The sequence below is a fragment of the Saimiri boliviensis genome, chromosome 5 (assembly GCF_048565385.1).
Source record: "Saimiri boliviensis isolate mSaiBol1 chromosome 5, mSaiBol1.pri, whole genome shotgun sequence".
Lineage (NCBI taxonomy): Eukaryota > Metazoa > Chordata > Mammalia > Primates > Cebidae > Saimiri > Saimiri boliviensis.
Genome location: NC_133453.1, coordinates 9,247,629 through 9,265,922, shown reverse-complemented (window position 1 = coordinate 9,265,922; position 18,294 = coordinate 9,247,629). Strand labels below are relative to the sequence as shown.

Sequence of the window (18,294 nt, the reverse complement as noted above, 5' to 3'; positions counted from 1 at the left end):
TGGTGAAACTAGTGGCCAGTTCTTTCTTTTGTTGCAAATGACCATTTGACTGTACTTCCACAGCAGCCAAACATGGCACACGAGGAACTGGGCTTGAGTATCACAAAGATTTACTAGTAAATGGACAGGCATAAGCACCATTAACTAGAGAGCACAGTTACTGACCGTCTTGGTGGCTGCACAGCCCAGCGGACCACACAGGGCCCTCTGGGACTGTTGGACAAGGTCTTCTCCCAGGTAGAGGCAACTGGACTGATGCAGAGAGCTCTGGGTACTGCAGCCTCTGCCAGGAAGAACAGTTCTTACCCAGGGGAGGCCTGAAAGGAATTTGCAGGTCCTCCCAGGCCAACCTGCGAAGAAGCTCCCAGAAGGCCGTTGCTGGTCAGCATCCCAGGTACCAGGAGAGCTTTCTTCATGCGTTTGTAAATCCTGGATAAATAGGGCTGTCCTCTGTACCCCAGGCTGCCCTACAAGATGGGCTTGGCCTGCAGAGTGGTAGCTCAGGGATAAGCAGAACTCTCAGGTGTGGCTTTGGCATGGTCTGGCCTTGCCGTCTGACTTACTATTGACCTGGCTGGCCTGGAAGAACCCAGGGCCTAATTCAGATTGTTCTGGTCTTGGTTCTCGGGTAGAATGAGAGTGGCGTGGAGCTGAAGTCTTCACACAGTCTCTGTGAGAGCTCTCGTGAGTCTTTGGTTGACTTTGGGTAAGGGTGGGGATGAAACCCAGCAGTCCTATGGTTTTCTCTACCCCACCCCTCCACCCTACCCCTATGTATGGGCAAGGCAGAGAGGGCAGAGCTGGGCCCCACTGCCACATGGGACGGGCCTATGAAGATGTCAGGGAAGCCCAGAATGTTCTGGGGGGCGGGGGACACATTCATTTAAACGACTCTGAACCTAGGTCATGAAACTTTATGTCAATATTTTTAAAGTCACAGAATGAATGCAGAGCTCTGCCAAACTCAACACTGTGTTCCAGGGGGTGATAAGATGAACGTTAGTTGAGTGGAAAAAACCCAAGACAAGAGGGGTTTTCTTTTAATCTTCTGCATTTCATGTTTATACTGAGACAGTTTGCCCTTACAGGAGAGGATTCATTGACCATGTAACCAACAAATGAGGCCCAGTCACATTGCCGCCTGTCACCTGTGTTGGATTTAAGCAATAACCATCTACAGGCAGTAAGAATCTGTTGAGGCAAATGCAGCGTGTCCCATTAGGCTAGCAGAAGCTGTCTTGGGTTCCGCCTGCCAAGTTCATACACCTCTGCTTCAACAGTGATAGGCTGAAGGGAAGTTGCAGGCACTATAACTGCAACCCCTAGTCCTTTATTACTGGGGGCTGTGCTTCCACCCCCCAAAATAAGTCTTGTTTGGCACTAAACGTTTTCTGTGGCACAGACAAGCAAATCATGTTTCTGAAATGCCTCATTTGTTCCCGCAAACATTTTACCAGCTCCTCTATGTGCTGCTCCGCTCTGGAATACCTAGATGGGCAAGGCCAGGTGTTTCCCACCTTTCCCCCACCCCATGGCCTGTGGTCTGTGGACGAAAACTAGCCTCCAGAGAAAGACAGTCTGGATTCAGGGATGAGATTTGGTTTAGAATCAGCCCACAGGACCATGGAGCCAGGGAGAGGGATGCCTGAACTGAGCCTGTACAGCCCCAACGGGAGCTGAGTGGAGAAGGTGGATTTGGCTGTGGGAGCAGAGGGGGCGGCGTGGACACCCAGCATGGCCTAAGAGTCTGGGTGCCTCTCACCCATGAGGAGGCCCCAAGGGATCCCTGGGGGACAGAGGGACTGATCTCCTCGTTGCTGGTAAGGAAGCAAGGCTGAGGCCAGGAACAGGCCAGCAAAATTGTGGGGGCCAGGGAGTGTGACAGCCAAGGACCCTCAGAGCACTAGCAGCTAAGGACCCTGGGCCGTACTCAGGTCTGGGCGAGGGACTGACCTGGGGACTTCTTGAGGTTTCTCTGGCTGTTCAGAGCTCAACAGGGAAAACATGGGAGATTCATTGCCCAGCTCAGAGCGAGAAAACTCCCTCCTGGAATAGTCTAGAAAGGCTTGCATGAGGCCCAGCACTGAGAGGCCATCCTGTCACGTGGGCCAAGGCAGCTGAGGGGGTGGGGCCCTCCCCAGCTCACCGATGCTGTGGCCCGTGACCCACTCTGCCCTGCCCTCCTGACCCAGGGGCCCAGCTTATCTCCGTAGGGGGTGGGAGGGGCGTTAGCAAAGGAAAGGCCACACACGGTGCCTTTAGCAGTGATGGGAAACCAAGAGCAGGAAAAGCATCTGTGCTGAGCCCCGGGCAACTCAGACAGGAAAGGGCCCAGCCCGAGGCAGCCATGAGGAGGCAGCCGTGCCAGGAAGGCGCTATGTGGGTCTCAGTGCCACTTCTGCCCTCCTCGTCCAACCACAGCGGGAGAGAGGCAGAGGCAAAGCCGGGACCTGGAAACAAGGCTTCCAAGGAAGGACAGTGTCCAGTCCCAGCCCAGCCAGGCGGTGGCTGCAGGGGGCCATGTGTGTTTGCCTCTGTCTGTGACCAGCCTTAGGCCTAGAGGCAGGGAGCAGAGTGGAGGAAAGGCTCTGTCCCTGGGAGGTGGCCGGGCAGGTGGAGAGCCAGGTTCAGATGGGTGACCCTGGGCTCTGCAACTGCTGTGACCCTGGCAGAGGGGAGGAGGTGCTCTTGGCAGTCAGGAGCAAGATGATGGTAGTGACACAGCTGACTGCCGGGGTGCCCAGCCCCTAGGCAGGTGTCTGCTCTCAGGACAAGCTCTGTGTTGAGTTCCCACTTTCAGCAGAGCCCTTGTCAGGTGCCAGGAAGAAATCCTGCTGCTCCCTCTTCCTCAGAGGGTTCAGAGCAAGCGACGCAGGGTCACCTGAGGACAAAGCACCGGATGGGATGTCGGGGACCCTGGGTCTGGGAGCTTGGGCAAGTCCTGCAAGCTCCCTGAGCTCCCTGTGCTCCTGCCAGGCATGAGAACTCTGACTTCTGAGACTTAGGTGGACTAAGAGTGGCAAAGTGCCTGGCAGTCTCCAGATCCAGCCCTGCTACACCGTGGATGGGACCTCTGTGGTCACTTCTGTGGCCTCCCAGAAACACCATCTCCCTCTGTCACCTTAGGACCAACAATCCCCTCCCTGTACACTGGGTATGGGGGGACAGTGAGGAGTAGATGAGGAAGTACAGAGACCACAGCTGCGCTCTTGTTTCCCTGCAGACTTTAGTGGCTGTGGGACTGGGGTGGTGGCCCTGCTGCAGGATCTGACCTAGCAGCTGTGGGTGCAGGAGCAGTACGTTCAAACTTGCAGCAGCAAAGCTGCTTGAGGTCCCAGGAAGCACAGGCTCATCTCTCATTTTTGTGGCTGCCTTGGTAACGTCTGTGTGTGAGAGCATGTGTACGTGCAGGAAAGAGGGAGAGGGAGAGAAAGAGAGACCTGGGCTTTCCAGAACACCCTTCTTCCGTGAACACCCAAGTGCCCAAAGCCTAATTGTAAAACCAAAGTAGATGCCTCCTGAAGTCTGTGATGGCCCAGCTGGCCCCTACTCAGCTCTGTTCTGGCTCCAAGCCTATGGAGCCAGCTTCCACTGCAGGGGCTTGAAAGGGACCCCTGGCCAGGAGCCGGCAGAGCAGCAAACAAAACTGTTGGGGGCACTGTGGGGACTCCCCCAGGTGGCCAGGCTTCTGTGTGCCTGTGCCACCCCTCCTGCGGACCGCATTTCCAGTTCCTGTTGGGCAGGGGCTGTCACTGGAGAGAGGCTTATGTGTCAGCACCATAAAGCAGCCAGCAAGCTCTTATGACAACGCTCTGTAAGGCCACACAGCACAGGCTGGCACCTGGTTCTGCTTGGGGGCTGGGCCACTGCCAGCCTGCAGGCCTGCCCCTACCTCTGGGAGCAGAGCCGGAACTTGGGGAGGGAATGAGGCTTCTGGGCTGGCTTTACCCTGAAAAGAGCCTTCTGCACTGTCAGCCCAGCCCCAGCTCCAAGCCAGCCCCCCTTGCTCCCCACCATAGCCACTGGGCCTCCCTTTGGCAAGGCCTGAGGGCCCAAATGTGGCTGCCTGGCCTCTGGGGATTTCCTTTCTTCTGAGCTGGAAATACAGCAGCTGAACGTGCCTGTCTGCAGCAGGGCCCCACCCGCTCCCCTATAGAAAGGCCCTGCCATGGACTGAGCCTCCCAGCCTAGGAAACCTGGCTCTGGCCTTCCCCACAGGCCTGTGATGTCTGGCTCCGGAGGCCTTCTCCTCTGGGCTTTTCCATGCCTGTGAACTGGGCCCCATTCATTTCCCTGTGGTTTCATGAGAACGTCCAATGCATTCAGGAGGTTGCAGAGAGCACAGGAGGAGAGGGGTCAGCAAGAGGCCCGAGCTGTGACTGGTGGGCCACCCAGTGGCCACACCACCCTCTGCTGGAGGCTGGCAGCAGGGTGCATGGCCAGCGGTGGGTGGGGGTTCATCAGTCAGCTGCACTTCCTCCGGACCCCCACCCCACCCAGGCCAGGAGCTCTGCCTGCGGCTCCCTCTCTCCAGGCCTCCACTTTCCCCTCCCAGGCCCCAGCCCCACCCAGCCTGGCCCGGGACAGAGCTGCCACCAAGATCTTTTCCACTTTCCCTCCCCAGCAGCCTGCAGTTCAGTGCTCCACAGACCCCTGCCTCACGGGCCCTGCGGTTTCCACCACACTACACTCAATTTCTGGCCGCTGGGAGCACAGCAGGTCCCACATGAAGGTGGCCGCCACCTGCGCCCCATGGGCTGCCCAGCCATGGAGAAGGGGCCGTGCTCGGGCACTCAGCTTCCGAGACAGGCCCAGCAGCTGCCTTCACGGCCTCAGCAGAGCCCAGGGCTCCAGAGCTTACAGGGAGCATGTGCCCAAGTGTGGAAAATTTGGTCTGCAGAAGAAATGAGGCTGAAACTGGCTGGGAGCAATTCTTATCAAAGCCACGTTAGCAGTTTTCAGCAAGAGCTGATTGAACAAGCTCTGTGAGTGGTCTCATTCCATTAGCAGGAGCCTCCCACAGTGTGACAAGGGCCCTGGTAGCTGAGGGCAGAAGAGGCTGTTTCTGTCCCACATTTGGCTTTGGCCTTTGAAAATGGATGCATTTTCAGCTTTGGGCACCGGCCCTGCCCCTCCACCCCGGCTTCCGCTCATTTCCAAAGCCACTCTCTGAGTGTCCGGTGGAGGAAGGGGTGGGTGAGTTTCTCAGCACTATAGCAGGTACATGGATCTGAAATGGGACACCTTTGGAGACATGGCCTCCTTGCCAGAGGGTGGCTTTGTGGTGCGGTTAGGGAGGGGATAAGAAACTTCTAGAAGTGTTGTTTTTGCTGTGTTTTTTGTCCAAGTCCTAGAGTTATGGCACCCAGGCCAGTCACATCATAGGATGTATAATAATAAGGTCTTACTTATTCAAGCCAGGCACTTGTACATTGCTTCCCTGTTTTACAGGGGAACAAATTGAGATTCCATGAGGTTAGGAAACTTGAAATCACACAGCGAGTGGTAGGGCTGGCATTCCATGCAAGCCACTGAGAAGAAGCCTCTCATCTCTTTTCCTCTCCTGATGGCAGGGCCAGGAGAGGTGAAGGACACCCCCACCCCTACCACCTGGCCACAGACGCCCCGGATCCCTGACTGGCAAAACCCAGCCCCAGCCTTTCAGTTGAGCAGAGAAACACTTAGATCTGGTTCCTCGATGGTCAGGGAAGGCAGGCTTCCTCTGAAGCACAGATGGCTTTACCCCTTTCTCATCTCATTACTCTGAGCCCTGCCAGGTTGAGAGCTGCCTCTACCAGCATCATCCTTTAAGATTCGACAGAAACAGGTCCCACCTCAGCCAGCAGGAGTGCGGCACCCAGTGGCTGACTCTGCACAGGCCTGATGCTTGCCGGCACCTTCGGGGCTAAGGACACCCTGTCGTAAATGCATGAAGAGCCCACGTTTCATGTATATTGATGTTGATGCTCTTTCTTTAGAGGGACATTTGTGCACTGTGGAAACCTCTGTCTCCCCCAGTGTCACCCTTGCTGTGAGGAGTGTGTACTCTGTGCAGGGGCTGGTGGCCTTTCCCTGTTGTATGCCACAGTGGGTGAGGGGCTCGCTGAGCCTCACACCTGCCCTTCCTCTCTGCTCCTGCCCTGGGGAGGCCCAGACCCAGGGAAGAGAGGTACTGGGAGTGAGTGCCAAGAAGCTGGGGTCCTGGCCCTGCAGCCATTGTCACGGCACAGCCCCACCCCAGACTTCCAGAGTCGTGGGGCCCTGGTGGCACAGGCTCCAGAGCAGGTGTCCCCAAACTTTTTACGCAGGGAGCCAGTTCACTGTCCCTCAGACCATTGGAGGGCCGCCACATACTGTGCTCCTCTCACTGACCACCAATGAAAGAGGTGCCCCTTCCTGAAGTGCGGCAGGGGTCCGGATAAATGGCCCCAGGGGGCCGCAGTTTGGGGATGCCTGCTCCAGAGGCTCGGCTGATGCCAGGCCTGGGACTGAGGCCCCATCTCCAAGGCCTTGGCTGGCTGTTCTGGAAGATGATGCTGACTGGCAGCCATTCGCAGCCCCTCCAAGAGCAGTTGTGAGGCAGTCCCTGAGCTCCAGCGCCCCGTCCCCAGCAGGGCCCAGTGATCTCATGCCTGTGCCTTGCTGGCGCTGGTAGGAGTAGGATGACACTAGGGCCGGTGCCCATATCAGGGGAGCAAGGTCTGAGGCCCAGGCAGGGGGCAGGGTGCCCTTCCATCCAGCAGCTCCAGTGCCCACTCTGCCCTCTTTGGGGCTCCAGTGGCCCAGAATGTGGAGGGGCGTGGCCTCAACACCCAGGACAGCTTGAGGCATTTCAGAGATTTGGCTGCCCTGGCTGTGCACCTAGCACTGCTCCCCAGAAGAGGGAGGGAGGAGGTCGGGGGAGAGGGCCTTGCTGACCAGGTCGCTGTCTCAGCCACCCTCTCTGGGCCTGGGTTCCCGCAGGAAGGAGCCCCTGGGTTCTAAGCTGGAGCTGCCCCATCCCAGGACCTCCGGGAGGAAGAGGCTGGGCGCCACCTGCTGGCCAACCAGGGAATTGACAGGGCAGGGGACACTGGAGCCTGGAGTCCCTGTGCTGGCCCCAGATGAGAACCCTGACTCCCACCTACCCTACCCAACCTGCCCCGCATCGTCCAGCTCAGTTCTCCAACCCGTGGTTTGGGGCCCCATTTGCAATGAGTGAATCCTGAACTCAGTGCAACTCTGGCTGCTGGCAGCTGGGCTTGGCCCACACCTTCCTGTCCCCAAACTCCACTGGGGACCCACCTTCTAGCGACCCCAGGGTGCTACCACCAGAACCAGAGGCCAGTGCCATCTTTGCCCACTCCTGCTCATAGCCTATTTGTTCTCTCCGCCTCCATCTGCTATCAGAAGGACCCGAGGGCAGGAAACGCCCCTGCAGCTGTCCTCAAACATCATGGCCAAGGCTGCACCCGGGAAGCGGACTCCCCACAGTGTCAGCTCCCTACTCAATGCCCTTGGCCTTTATCTGAGTCCATGCTTGATGTGGTCCAACTGGCTGGGCCAGAGCTCCACAGGCACTGTCCTGATCCCCAGCCTCAAGTGGGAGGGAGGGAGGGACGGGCCAAGAGCACAAGGGAAGCAGAGACTCAGCCACGGCCCCGGCAAGGTGGGCCTCTCCTCCAAAGCCTCACCAGGCTTCACGTGCAAGGTCAGCAGGAGCGCACTTGTTCTCTGAGGAGGGCGGGGGTGACTCCTGGAACTGTGCTGGGGTCCAGGGAGGACAGGTAGCAGAGTTGCCAGGGAAGCAGCTTGCCTGAGGTCTGTGGTCATGGCAGAGGCTTCCCCAGCAGCCCCGCCCTCTCCCTGTCCCCTCCCTCCTGCCCTTGTCCTCGTGTTTATTGAAGACCACGAGAGGGGATGTGGAGAGCCCCTAAAGGAAGTGAGAGCAGGAGCCTGGTTCAACCCCGGGATGCCCCAGACATTGAGTTCCTAAACCCACAGTGTGGGGCATGGGCATAGGGAGACCCCAGAGTGGCCCCGCACAGCCCCGATCCTTCATCCTGCCTGCCTCGTGGCCTCCTTAACCTGCAGCCTCAGTGCAACCCGGTGTGGGGCCATGCTGCCCCCTGCTGGCCACATTGCAAAATGCAGCCCAGGATTGGCCCTGAGGCTACAGGTGTCCCTCTTTCCTGAAGGCTGCAGCTGCAGGGCTGGAGGGAGAAGGGGACGCCAGTGAACAGCCAGATGCTCCCGCCCAGGAGAATTGTCTGACTGCATGGGGAGAAAGTCCAGAACCGTGCCTGGCACATGGTAATCTTCGTGGAGTGAGGGCAAAAGTATGCGTGATTGTGTGCATCTGAAGCATTTTGGTGCTGATGGCCTGACCAGTATCAGATATTTTTTGAGCAGGGATTTTGACAGTTCTTGGGTTCACAATGTCTTATTATGAAATTCAAATAAAAACAGTCTAATGGCGCCAGACAGTGATACAGGTGAGCCTAGAACAGTGTTCATGTCAGGGACTGCAGCCTGCTTTTCAGGGGAGGCTTCAAAAGAATTGAGGAATAGAGATTGATGGCAGGGATGAAAAATCACAGGGCATGTTGAGGAAACCCCCTCAGATGGCCATGCGGGGGGCAGGTGGGGCAACAGGAGAGCAGCATCTGCATATGAGGGCTTTTGATGAGTTGGGCAGAGGGCCTGGCCTGTCAGTGCAAAACCTGTTTTCTCTGCATCCGTGATAGCTCTGAACAGGTGCCATTGTGATACCTGTCCTGCATTTGAGCCGGAGGATGGGGAGGGCTCTGTGATTTGTCCAGAATCCCACAGCAAGAATGTTGTGGAGCTGAGATTCAAACTTGGACTTGGGAGGCTTGTCATGGATTAAGGACTTGAACACAAGGGTTTTCAGCAGGAAGTGATGGGCACAAGCACCGATGAGGGGCTGGGAGCTGGGGTGGCACATTACAGGCAGTTGCCACCCAGAGGGCAATGTAGAAGCTCCTCCTTTTACCTGCTGGATGTTATGTGTGGTAGAAGGGCCAGCTGAAGCTTGATCTTTGTGGTCACATGCCCCAGCTGTCACCTGCCTTACTGTGTGCCACAAGCCGGCCCAAAGAAGTCCCTGCAGAGGAGGGGCTGGTGTGCTGGGCTGGCTTCCCTCCGCCCCGGTGGGGCCTACCCTTGGCCCTATCTGGTGGCGTCTGCCCTCCTGGGGCATTTCCCAGCCCTTCTTCCTCTGCAGCTCGGGCTCCCTGGGGAGGCAGATGTGCTCTCAGGTCAGCCTGGCAGAGCACAGCCACACGTCTGCCCTGGCAGGCCCACTCTGGGTGGAGGAGGGGCTCTGCATGCCGGGGCTCTCTCTCCCTTCCTGTGGCTGGCTTTCTTTCCACAAGCATGGCCAGATGACGAGGCTCACCCGCAGCACTACCCACATCTCCTGGAAAGGAAGCGCATGGCAGGGCTCCCGCTATAGCCAGGCCTGCGGGAATTCCCTCCCTGACCTCTCCCACTACAGGGGAAAGCGTGGAGCTGGGCATGAAGCCTGAGGAAAGGCAGGGAGGGCAGAGTGCCCCCCAGGCTGGGCAAGGCTCCGAAAGCCCCATGTCTCCCTGAGGGGAGCAGCGTTCGCCATGAAGAGGGTCCTGGTCACCAAGGCATGAGGACGTGCAAGGCTCCAGCTGTTGCGCTCACGTGACCCTCTTGTCCCACCGAAGGCGGGAAAAAGAAGTGCGTGGCCTCCTGCCCCAAATTTGGTGGCAGAGACAGTGGTGCCGACCTCAGCGCTGTGTGATACCGGCCCCCTAGCCTTTGCCTGGCTCACCTCTCACGTCGCCTGTCAGTCCCTACTCCTTCAGCCTGGGACCTTGACCTGCTCAGTCCTTTGACTGGGAGCCATGTCCATTCACAGAGACTGTTGGGTCTAATGACACCCAAGTGCCATGAAGCCAGAGCAGCAGCTCCTAAAAGGGTGACTCTGGGATCTCATCCCGCCCCTGGTCCTGCCCCGTCCCCTGATGAGGGCTTCACTCTTGCTGCCTCGGACTCTCTGTTCACCCTCGGAGACCCTATCAGGAGGCTTCCCTCTGACAAGGCACAGTCCTCAGGGGAGAAGAGAGCCCAGCACTCCTGGGACTTCGGGATCGCCTCAGTCCTCTCACCACTACCACACACCCCAGGGAGCCCTCTGAGCAGGGGCTGGACCGGGGCCCCTCTGTTCCCATGGCCTCGGTGGGCGTGGTGCCCTTTTACAGTTGGGGCTGCCTGAGGATCCCAGGCGTCCTGCCATTCAGCAGACATCTTTCCTCAGCATCTTCTCTGGATCAGGCGGGCTGCTGATCTCTGGGGCTGCCGTGGTGAATTATTTAGTAGACAGGAGCTTCCCTGCTCTCCAGGGTCCCCCTCTATGGGGGAGCCAGCACAGGAGCTGACCAGAGGCGAAGGCAGTGTAGACTGACTGGTACAGGGGAGACCATGGGGGTGCTGGGCGAGGCAGGGACTTGGCTGAACACATGAGATGGCTGGGAGGTCGTCCTTAAGCGGAGACCTGAAGGGTGATAGAGCCAGGCGGGCTGCAGCGTGAGAAAGCCTGCACAGCTGTCCCCCAACCCCAGGGTGCCTCCCGTCTCACCCACCCTCTGCAGGCTCGTGGAGGAGTTCATGCTCTTGGCCAACATGGCGGTCGCCCACAAGATCCACCGCGCCTTCCCGGAGCAGGCCCTGCTACGTCGGCACCCCCCGCCCCAGACACGGATGCTCAATGACCTGATGGAATTCTGCGACCAGATGGGGCTGCCCGTGGACTTCAGCTCTGCAGGGGCCCTCAATGTGAGTGCTGGGCAGGGTTCAGGGGAGGCCCCGCCTGGAGGAAAGAAGAGAAGGACCCGCGAGGTCGGGGTCTAAGGGCCTCCGCTTCCCCTCAGCCAGGCCTCTCCTGTAGGGGAGGAAGGAGGCCTGGGAGAAAGGCCCCCTCTGATCACAGGGGCCCTGACGATGGGTCCTGTCCCCTCACCAGGACTGTGCCAAGCCAGACACCTGGGGGCTTAGCAGAGAGCAGGGGTCCTGTGGCCAGAAAGGGCTGGTCTTGGGCCCAGAGGCTTTCAGTGTGGGCGCTGGAATTGTAGTGATCCGGTGCTCCTTGCCTGGGGTAAAGCTAAGGAGCCCAGGGCCTTGGCTCTGGTCCTGGAGGAGGGAGGCTTCTCACCCAGGCCTGACCCTGGTGGGGGCAGGGAGGTGCCCTAGCCCAGAGCGCTGGAGTCCAGCGAGTCTAGGCCAGCCAGCAAGACATGGAAGGGACAGACCTCAGGCCAGTGTGGGCCACAGGTTGTGGGCAGCTGACCCCTCTCCCCACCCATACCCTCTGAGCAGGGCTGAGCCCCACAGGCAACTCTGCCCCCCCCCCCCCCCCCAGAGCTGGGCAGGAGGTGCTCAGCAGACGATGGGGCCCAGAGTCTCTCTCCAAGCTGCCCCACATGTCACACAGGTTTCTGGGATTTGCTTCTAGAAAAGCCTGACCCAAACATTTGGAGATGACAAGTACTCACTGGCCCGGAAGGAGGTGCTCACCAACATGTGCTCCCGGCCCATGCAGGTAAGAAGGGCCCAGCTGCTGTCCCTGCCTGTGCCCGGGAGCACACGTGGCCCCAGACCCGTGACCTCCATGTGCAAACGCAGCCCACCACTGTTCCTGCCCTGCTCTGGGCATGGCTGGGTGGACGGGGGCTGCTCCTCCTCTGCCAGAGGTAGGGACACTCCTGGGGGTGGGAGGGGAAGCCAACCCCAGGCAGCACCTGGGAGGGGCACCCTGAGCCTCTTGAGTTTGAGCTACTGCCTCCTGCTCACACTTGCTCAAGGACAGTGTGCCCTAGAGCTGAAGGGCTACTGGGGTCCTGGAGGAGAGACAGGGTCCCATGGGGCTTCCTGTCCCAGGGAACACTTTGCAGCCTCCACCTCAGCATGTGGAGTCCAGAACCAGCTGTCGGTCTCTGGCCATTGTGGGAAAGAAACAGACTTGGCCGTGAGCCTGGGCCTGGGCCTGTGGGGAGGCAGCAGCCTGTAGGGCAGACAGCTGGGCTTGCTCTGGAACACCTGTCACACCCCACCTAGGCTTGAGCTTCACCCATGTAGGGCCCGAGCATCCTGGGACCAGGACTCCAGTGGACCCTGGGGTCAGTGGGAGCTGTGGATACTGATGAGTCTGCTCTGGACCCCAGCTCAGCCCAGGGACAGAAACAGGCTCTATTTCAGGGGCTGTCACTCAGCAGATTCAGTCTGTTCACAAGAATGGATGGCTTTAGCTGACCTCAGCCGATTTATCTTTTGGCACTTCACCTTGTAATCCAGTAGGACAAGCTCTGCTGGGTTGGAAGCCATCAGGGCCTGCTTGGGCCTGGCTGCCCTGACCTGCCTCCAGTCCCAAGTGTCTTCCCAGCCAAGCACCTGTGGCACCCAGCAGAGAGGGGCTGGGCCATGCCTGCTGGGCTCTCTCTTTCTACACTCCAGTGGCTCTAGGCCTAGCAGAGAAGGCACAGCAGCCCCTGAATCCCAGAACTGCCTCTGGCTCTGCCCACTGGGCCCCCTCCCATGCCCCCGCCTCCACATCCATCCAACTCCAAGGAGGTACAAGCCAAGCTGGAGCTCCAGGGATTGGAGCCGCTCCTAAGTCAGCCAGCGCCTGAAAGGCTTCATTCTCCTGCTTCGCCTTCCAGGGAGCTCGGAGGCGCCCTTCCCTGGAAATCCGATGGCAGGGAATCATCAGAAGGTCTCTGGTGCTCCTGTTCCTCAGCCCCGGGAACAGGGGTGGGGACAGGGCGGGGCAGCCGCAGAGCGCACAAAAAGGTGTGAGAGGACACGCGGTCCCCAGTGAGCTTCTGCATCAGAACACCGGGGCTGTTCCAGGGACGGCTGGGCCTGTGTGAAAGCCATGGTCCCCACCCCTCCCACCTGACCCTGAGCACCTCCAGCAGCCAGGAGAGGCCATTCGTCATCCTCACCCAGGTCATCTGGGGAGCTGCGCCACCGCTGAGAACAAAGCCCAAATGTGTCTGGGCGTAGAGGCTGCGCCCACCTCCCCCGGAGACTCGCCCTAGACTTAACCCAGAGCCCAGCAGGGGCTGGAAGGGAAGCGGAGTTAGGGAGCCGAGCAGGTCACCGCCAGCTGCGCCCTGGATTCCAGGGCCCGTGTGCACGGAGTAACAGGAGCCGGCTGCCTGGCCAAGGCCACAGGAGGCTGTGAGTGTGCACAGCAGCCAGGGAGCAAGGGAGCCAGCAAGACGCACGGGCGTGACCTTGGGCTTCTACAAGGAACCAGTTCACTCGCTCCCAGGCAGCAGCACCGGCCTTGGCCCCCAGCCCCGAAAGCTCAGGGACTGCAGGATAAGCAGCTCGAGGGGCTGTGGCTCCAGCTGGGCCAGGCTATGTGCTGGTCCCTAGACTCTGGGTGTCTCCTGCCCCAGTCCTGCCTCCTGCCCAGCACAAGGGCCTGTGGAACTCAGACCTCCGTGTCTCGGCCCCTGAGGGTCGGATGGTTGGGGATGAGAAGGACGGAGGCTGGCAGGCTGGAAACTGCCTCCCTTGGCTGCTGTGGAGTACTGGGGGGCACAGAGGTGCTGGGGTGAAGCGTGGCTTCAGCTGGGCAGTATCAGTGCCGGAGGGGATGAGGTCGGCCTCAACCAAAGGTGGGCCTGGGCTGGAGAGGAAGCACCAGGAGCCGGAGGCTCGAGTTGCACAGGGCAGGGGATGGCATCCTGGGCTTTCTCTCCCACCACCCACTCTGGCCAGATCGGAGGAGGGACTTGGCCTCCTGGAACAAAGACCCACAGGCTCCTCGGCTTCTGCATGTGGCTCCAGCAGACAGTGCCTGCAGCCCCCGGTCCGACCAAACCACAGGCCTCCTCCTCTTCCTCCTCGTCATCCTCCTCCTCATCATCATCCTCCCCCTCCTCCTCCACCTCTGCCTCTTACTCCCTCTCCTCCTCTACCTCCGCTGCCTCCTCCTCTTCCTCCTCCCCATCCTCCTCCCCTTCCCCCTCCTTTCTTTCTTCTTCCTTCTTCTTCCTGGGTCAGAGTAGCAGCCCCAGCCCCCTGCCGGAGAAGGGTAGACCAGAGACTGGGTTCCTGGTAGTGCCTGTCCAGGCCATTCTCAGTACTGCTATGTTGAGGGCACCTGGGAGGCCCAGGCAGGCCACATGTATCTTCTGGAGAGGAGCATGGGCACCCTTGGGCTCTGCCCAGCCAGCCTCCTGGCCTCCCTTTGGGTCCCCTTGTGCAGCAAGGGCCCTAGCCCTGGTCCTCCCTGGCTTCACTCAGCAGCTGGCAGCCCCTGTGCACACATCACTGCTGATGGCGAGACTGTGGGTGGTACAGGCCCTCTGAGTCTGGCTAGGCAGCTCTGGGTTGGCCAGGCTCTAACCCGCCCTGCCCCACCCCGCAGATGGCACTGTACTTCTGCTCCGGGCTGCTGCAGGACCCAGCACAGTTCCGGCACTACGCACTCAACGTGCCGCTGTACACACACTTCACCTCGCCCATTCGTCGCTTCGCTGACGTCCTGGTGCACCGCCTCCTGGCTGCCACACTAGGTGAGGGGTGTGATCAGGGCCCGCACAGACCTGGGCCAGCTCAGGGCTGCCCACCCCCACGGCGGGTGCTCAGTGGCCCAAGACCACTCTTCCAGGACTTCAGAGGTCCAAGGGTCGGGTGACCAAAGCGCAGGCAGCCTGGCCTGGAAACTCCTCCTACGGGCCAGTGCTGCCCTTCCCACAGCCAGCTCTGGACACAGCTGGGAGGAGGGCACTGACCTTGGAGGGCCCCTTTCTGCTGCCCTGGATGCTAGGGGCCTAATCTGACACCTGGTGCAGAGCACCATGCAGCCCATCCCCCTGCCTTAGCTCTTCCCAGCCCCCAGGCTCCCACCGTCATGCCCCACCCATGACCCTGCCCCCTATTCCCAGGCTATAGGGAGCGACTAGACTTGGCGCCCGATACCCTGCAGAAGCAGGCGGACCACTGCAACGACCGCCGCATGGCCTCCAAGCGCGTGCAGGAGCTCAGCACTGGTCTCTTCTTTGCCGTTCTGGTCAAGGTGAGCCCTCCAGCCTGGTGCCCCTCACCTCCCTCTGGCTCCCAACCCTCCTGGGCACCAACTCACCAGGAGGCTTCAAGGAGCCCAGGGCAGTGCCAGGAGGTGCCATGGCTGCAGCACTGTCCCTGCAGGAGAGTGGCCCCCTGGAGTCAGAAGCCATGGTGATGGGCGTCCTGAACCAAGCCTTTGACGTGCTGGTGCTGCGCTATGGCGTGCAGAAGCGCATCTACTGCAATGTGAGTGCCCTGGGAGAGCCCGGGGGCGGGCGGGGCAGCCCAAGCTGTCCCACCCTGGGGGGTGCAGGCTGTGATGGGTCCCATTCCACCCCTCGATCCCCCAGCCCTAGCACAAAGCCTACCTGATGGGCCTTGCTGAGACGCCCACCTCTCCCACCTGGGATGGTGGCTCCAGGCCCAGGGTCGGGCCTGGCCCCCTTCCCCAAGGACCCAGGAACCAGAAGGCAGGCCCCTCCATGGGCAGTACAGCTCGGCAGGGTGTGTGGGCTTTGGAGACTGTGCTTATTAGGAACGTGAAGGAATGAAAGGCCAGCTGATGGTCCTTGTTGGCTCTGGAAACTGTGTCCCCTGAAGACAAGGGAGAGAACTGTCCCTGACCCGGCTCCTGCGCTGGGTGACTGTTGATTCACAGTTCTCTCCAAGGGGACATGGACCTGTCCTAATGCCGCCTTAGGGGCTGGGCTGCAGCTGGCCCTGGTGTCCGCCGGTCACCACCTGGCCCCTGTGCCTGGCTTTGAATTTCCTAATATCCAGAGTGCCCGGGGAGTGCAGTGTCCAGCCCATTGTGCGCAGCAAATGTGGTGTTCATAACCTGGAGCTGGGCAGAAGAGGAAGGACGGAGTCCACCTGCAGACCCTTGGGGCTCTGCGTCCTGAAGTTCAAGTCTAGGTCACCCTGCAGTGGGCCCAGCCCTGCCTGCTCCGACAGATGGCACCAGCAGGGGGCGCAGCACTCCGCCGCCACCGTTCTCTGTTCCCACCTCAGTGCAGTGAGCCCTGGGCCCAGCAGTACACAGAGCCACGGGCTTCCAAGCCCCCGCCCTTGGCCTGTGGTCACTCTCACCTGCTGCCTCAGCCAGAGGTGGCCTGGCAGGGCCTCCCTGAAGCTCCCTCCAGCCAGGCAGGGGTGGGCCAGGATGGAGGACCAAGGGCCGCCTCCAAGCAGTGAAGCCCTCCAAGGTGGAAGGGCAGGCAGCAGCGCCCAGGGCCAAGGCCTGAGGCTTGGTGTTTGCACTCCAGGCACTAGCCCTGCGGTCCCACCACTTCCAGAAGGTGGGCAAGAAGCCGGAGCTTACGCTGGTCTGGGAGCCTGAGGACATGGAGCAGGAGCCGACACGGCAGGTGAGAACCCCTCTGTGTCCCATCGCCCCAAGTCTTGGTGAGCCCTCCCCTGCCTCCTGTGGTGTCCCCTGCCCTCATCTGTGTCTCCTGGGCTCCCCCAGCACTGCAGCCTCCCGGGTGGGGTTTCAGGGCCCCCAGGCCCTCCCAGCTCACATAGACCCCCTCCTGAGGGCCCTGCTTTCTGGCACCACCTTGCCTTCCTTGGGAACAACCACAGTGGAGAGAGGCAGGGCTCTGCTTGTCCCTCTAATGCAGGGGTGCTATCCTTCCGGGTTCCTTTTGAGACCTGAGAAAAGCTATGAGTTTACACCCAGGAAATTGTCTGGAACCAGTTTCATCAACAACGTGTCCCCAAAGGTGGATCCAGGCCCCCAGTTTGTGCTTCGTGAGCCTTGGGAGCGCTCAAGATGCCTCTTACTCCAGCTCTGCCCTGACCCAGGACATTCCTCCTGAAGCAGGCCCCTGTTACAGATGGGCCAGCAGAGGCTTCCAGAGGCTGAGGGAGGGGCCTGGGTCCTGCTGCAGGGACCCAGGCGGCCATCCTTGTCCCCTCACGGCTGTGTTCTGCACAGGTCATCACGATCTTCAGCCTGGTGGAGGTGGTCCTGCGGGCAGAGGCCACAGCCCTCAAGTACAGCGCCATTCTGAAGCGGCCAGGTACCCTGGGCCACCTGGGCCCTGAGAAGGATGAGGAGTGTGACGGCGACCCTGAGGAGTGTGACGGCGACCCTGAGGACTGAGGCACCAGCAGAGCTCCACACACCGCCTGCGCCACCTGCCGGCCCCACCGCGTTGGCTTTAGGAATAGGACCTCTTGACACGGAGGGAGACTTTTAATTTGGTTTTTAACAACTCAGGGGTTTGTTTTTATTTAATTTTTGCAGCTCAACTTTTAAACAAACTTCAGGGGAGAGGGTGGGGCTGGAAGGAAGGCGAGGCCTGGTCAGCAGTGACCCCAGCAGAGCAGGCCCCAGTCCTTCTGGGAGGCCGGCTCCCCTTCTCTCTGGGCCCTTCTGCCCTCCTCTGTCCAGGAAACGGGGGTTTTCAGCAAATCAGTGTCACAGAATAAAATCAAGTGTGAAGTGTCATCTGGTGTGTGGGGTGCCTGTGGGAAGCCTGGGCATGGAATGCCCCTTGCACCCAGGGCAAGGGACCCAGCTCAGGCTCCACCCCTTGCTGCTGAGCGGATGCCACCACCCGGAGCCTTCCTGTCAGTTCCAGCATGATTCAGAGCCGGCCGCGTGGCAGATTGATGCCGGAGTCTCATTCTGCCTGATTAAAAATGTAATTAGTATGCAGGACTGAGAGAGCCCCCGTCACCCTGACGCATGAGGCTGTGTCCAACCCTGTCCCCGCTTCCTCTCTGCACCAGCTCCACGGGGCCTGGCGGGGGTCATGGGTTCTGCAACACCCCCTCCCCCGTTTTCTTGGCCAGCACTCTGAATGGCCCTGTCTATACCCTGGATCTGAGTCAGTGCCCTGGCAGCTGCAGACCCGACCCTGTGCTCTGTGGACAGAAGCAGGTCTAGGCCAGTGGGGGAGGGAAGGAGGGCCCTGGAGGGGCCCTTCCCAACCAGAGGGGAAACCAGCTCCTGGTGATAGAGCCTGGCCCCGTCCCACACCCAGTGTCCTGAGCACCCACAGATCCCACCTGCCTCGGGGCCTGGGCGGAGCTGCCCGGCCACTGGGCGGTCCCTTCCCCAGCCAGCCGGAGCCCAGCCTGCACTCCTTCCAGTCTCAGTGAGGGAAGCTCCCTGGCTTGGCTTCCCCGAGAGCTGCCAGAAACTAGGATGAAAGCCACGGTGAGCCCGGCCTCTGCTCCCCGCACCATTTCCTGGGGTGTCGGGATTAACAAGCTCATTTGATCTGGTTA

At 60.1% G+C, this 18,294-nt stretch overlaps 1 protein-coding gene across 5 annotated transcripts in view; it reads left to right on the top strand.

Annotated features, from left to right (window-relative positions):
• DIS3L2 (DIS3 like 3'-5' exoribonuclease 2) overlaps positions 1–17,509 on the top strand; it is a 388,020-nt gene extending 370,511 nt beyond the window's left edge. For 3 of the 5 annotated variants that reach the window (XM_003936718.4, XM_074398855.1, XM_074398854.1), the window contains exons 15-21: positions 10,626–10,809; positions 11,486–11,572; positions 14,414–14,561; positions 14,934–15,064; positions 15,196–15,300; positions 16,320–16,421; positions 16,994–17,509. In XM_003936718.4, coding sequence (XP_003936767.1) covers positions 10,626–10,809; positions 11,486–11,572; positions 14,414–14,561; positions 14,934–15,064; positions 15,196–15,300; positions 16,320–16,421; positions 16,994–17,161 — 925 coding nt within the window. In that variant the 3' untranslated portion in view covers positions 17,162–17,509. Of the gene's footprint in view, positions 1–10,625; positions 10,810–11,485; positions 11,573–14,413; positions 14,562–14,933; positions 15,301–15,834; positions 16,422–16,993 lie in introns of those variants that run through there. The other 2 variants (XM_074398856.1, XR_012517592.1) reach the window with 2 other exon arrangements.
• Positions 17,510–18,294: the final 785 nt, after the last annotated feature.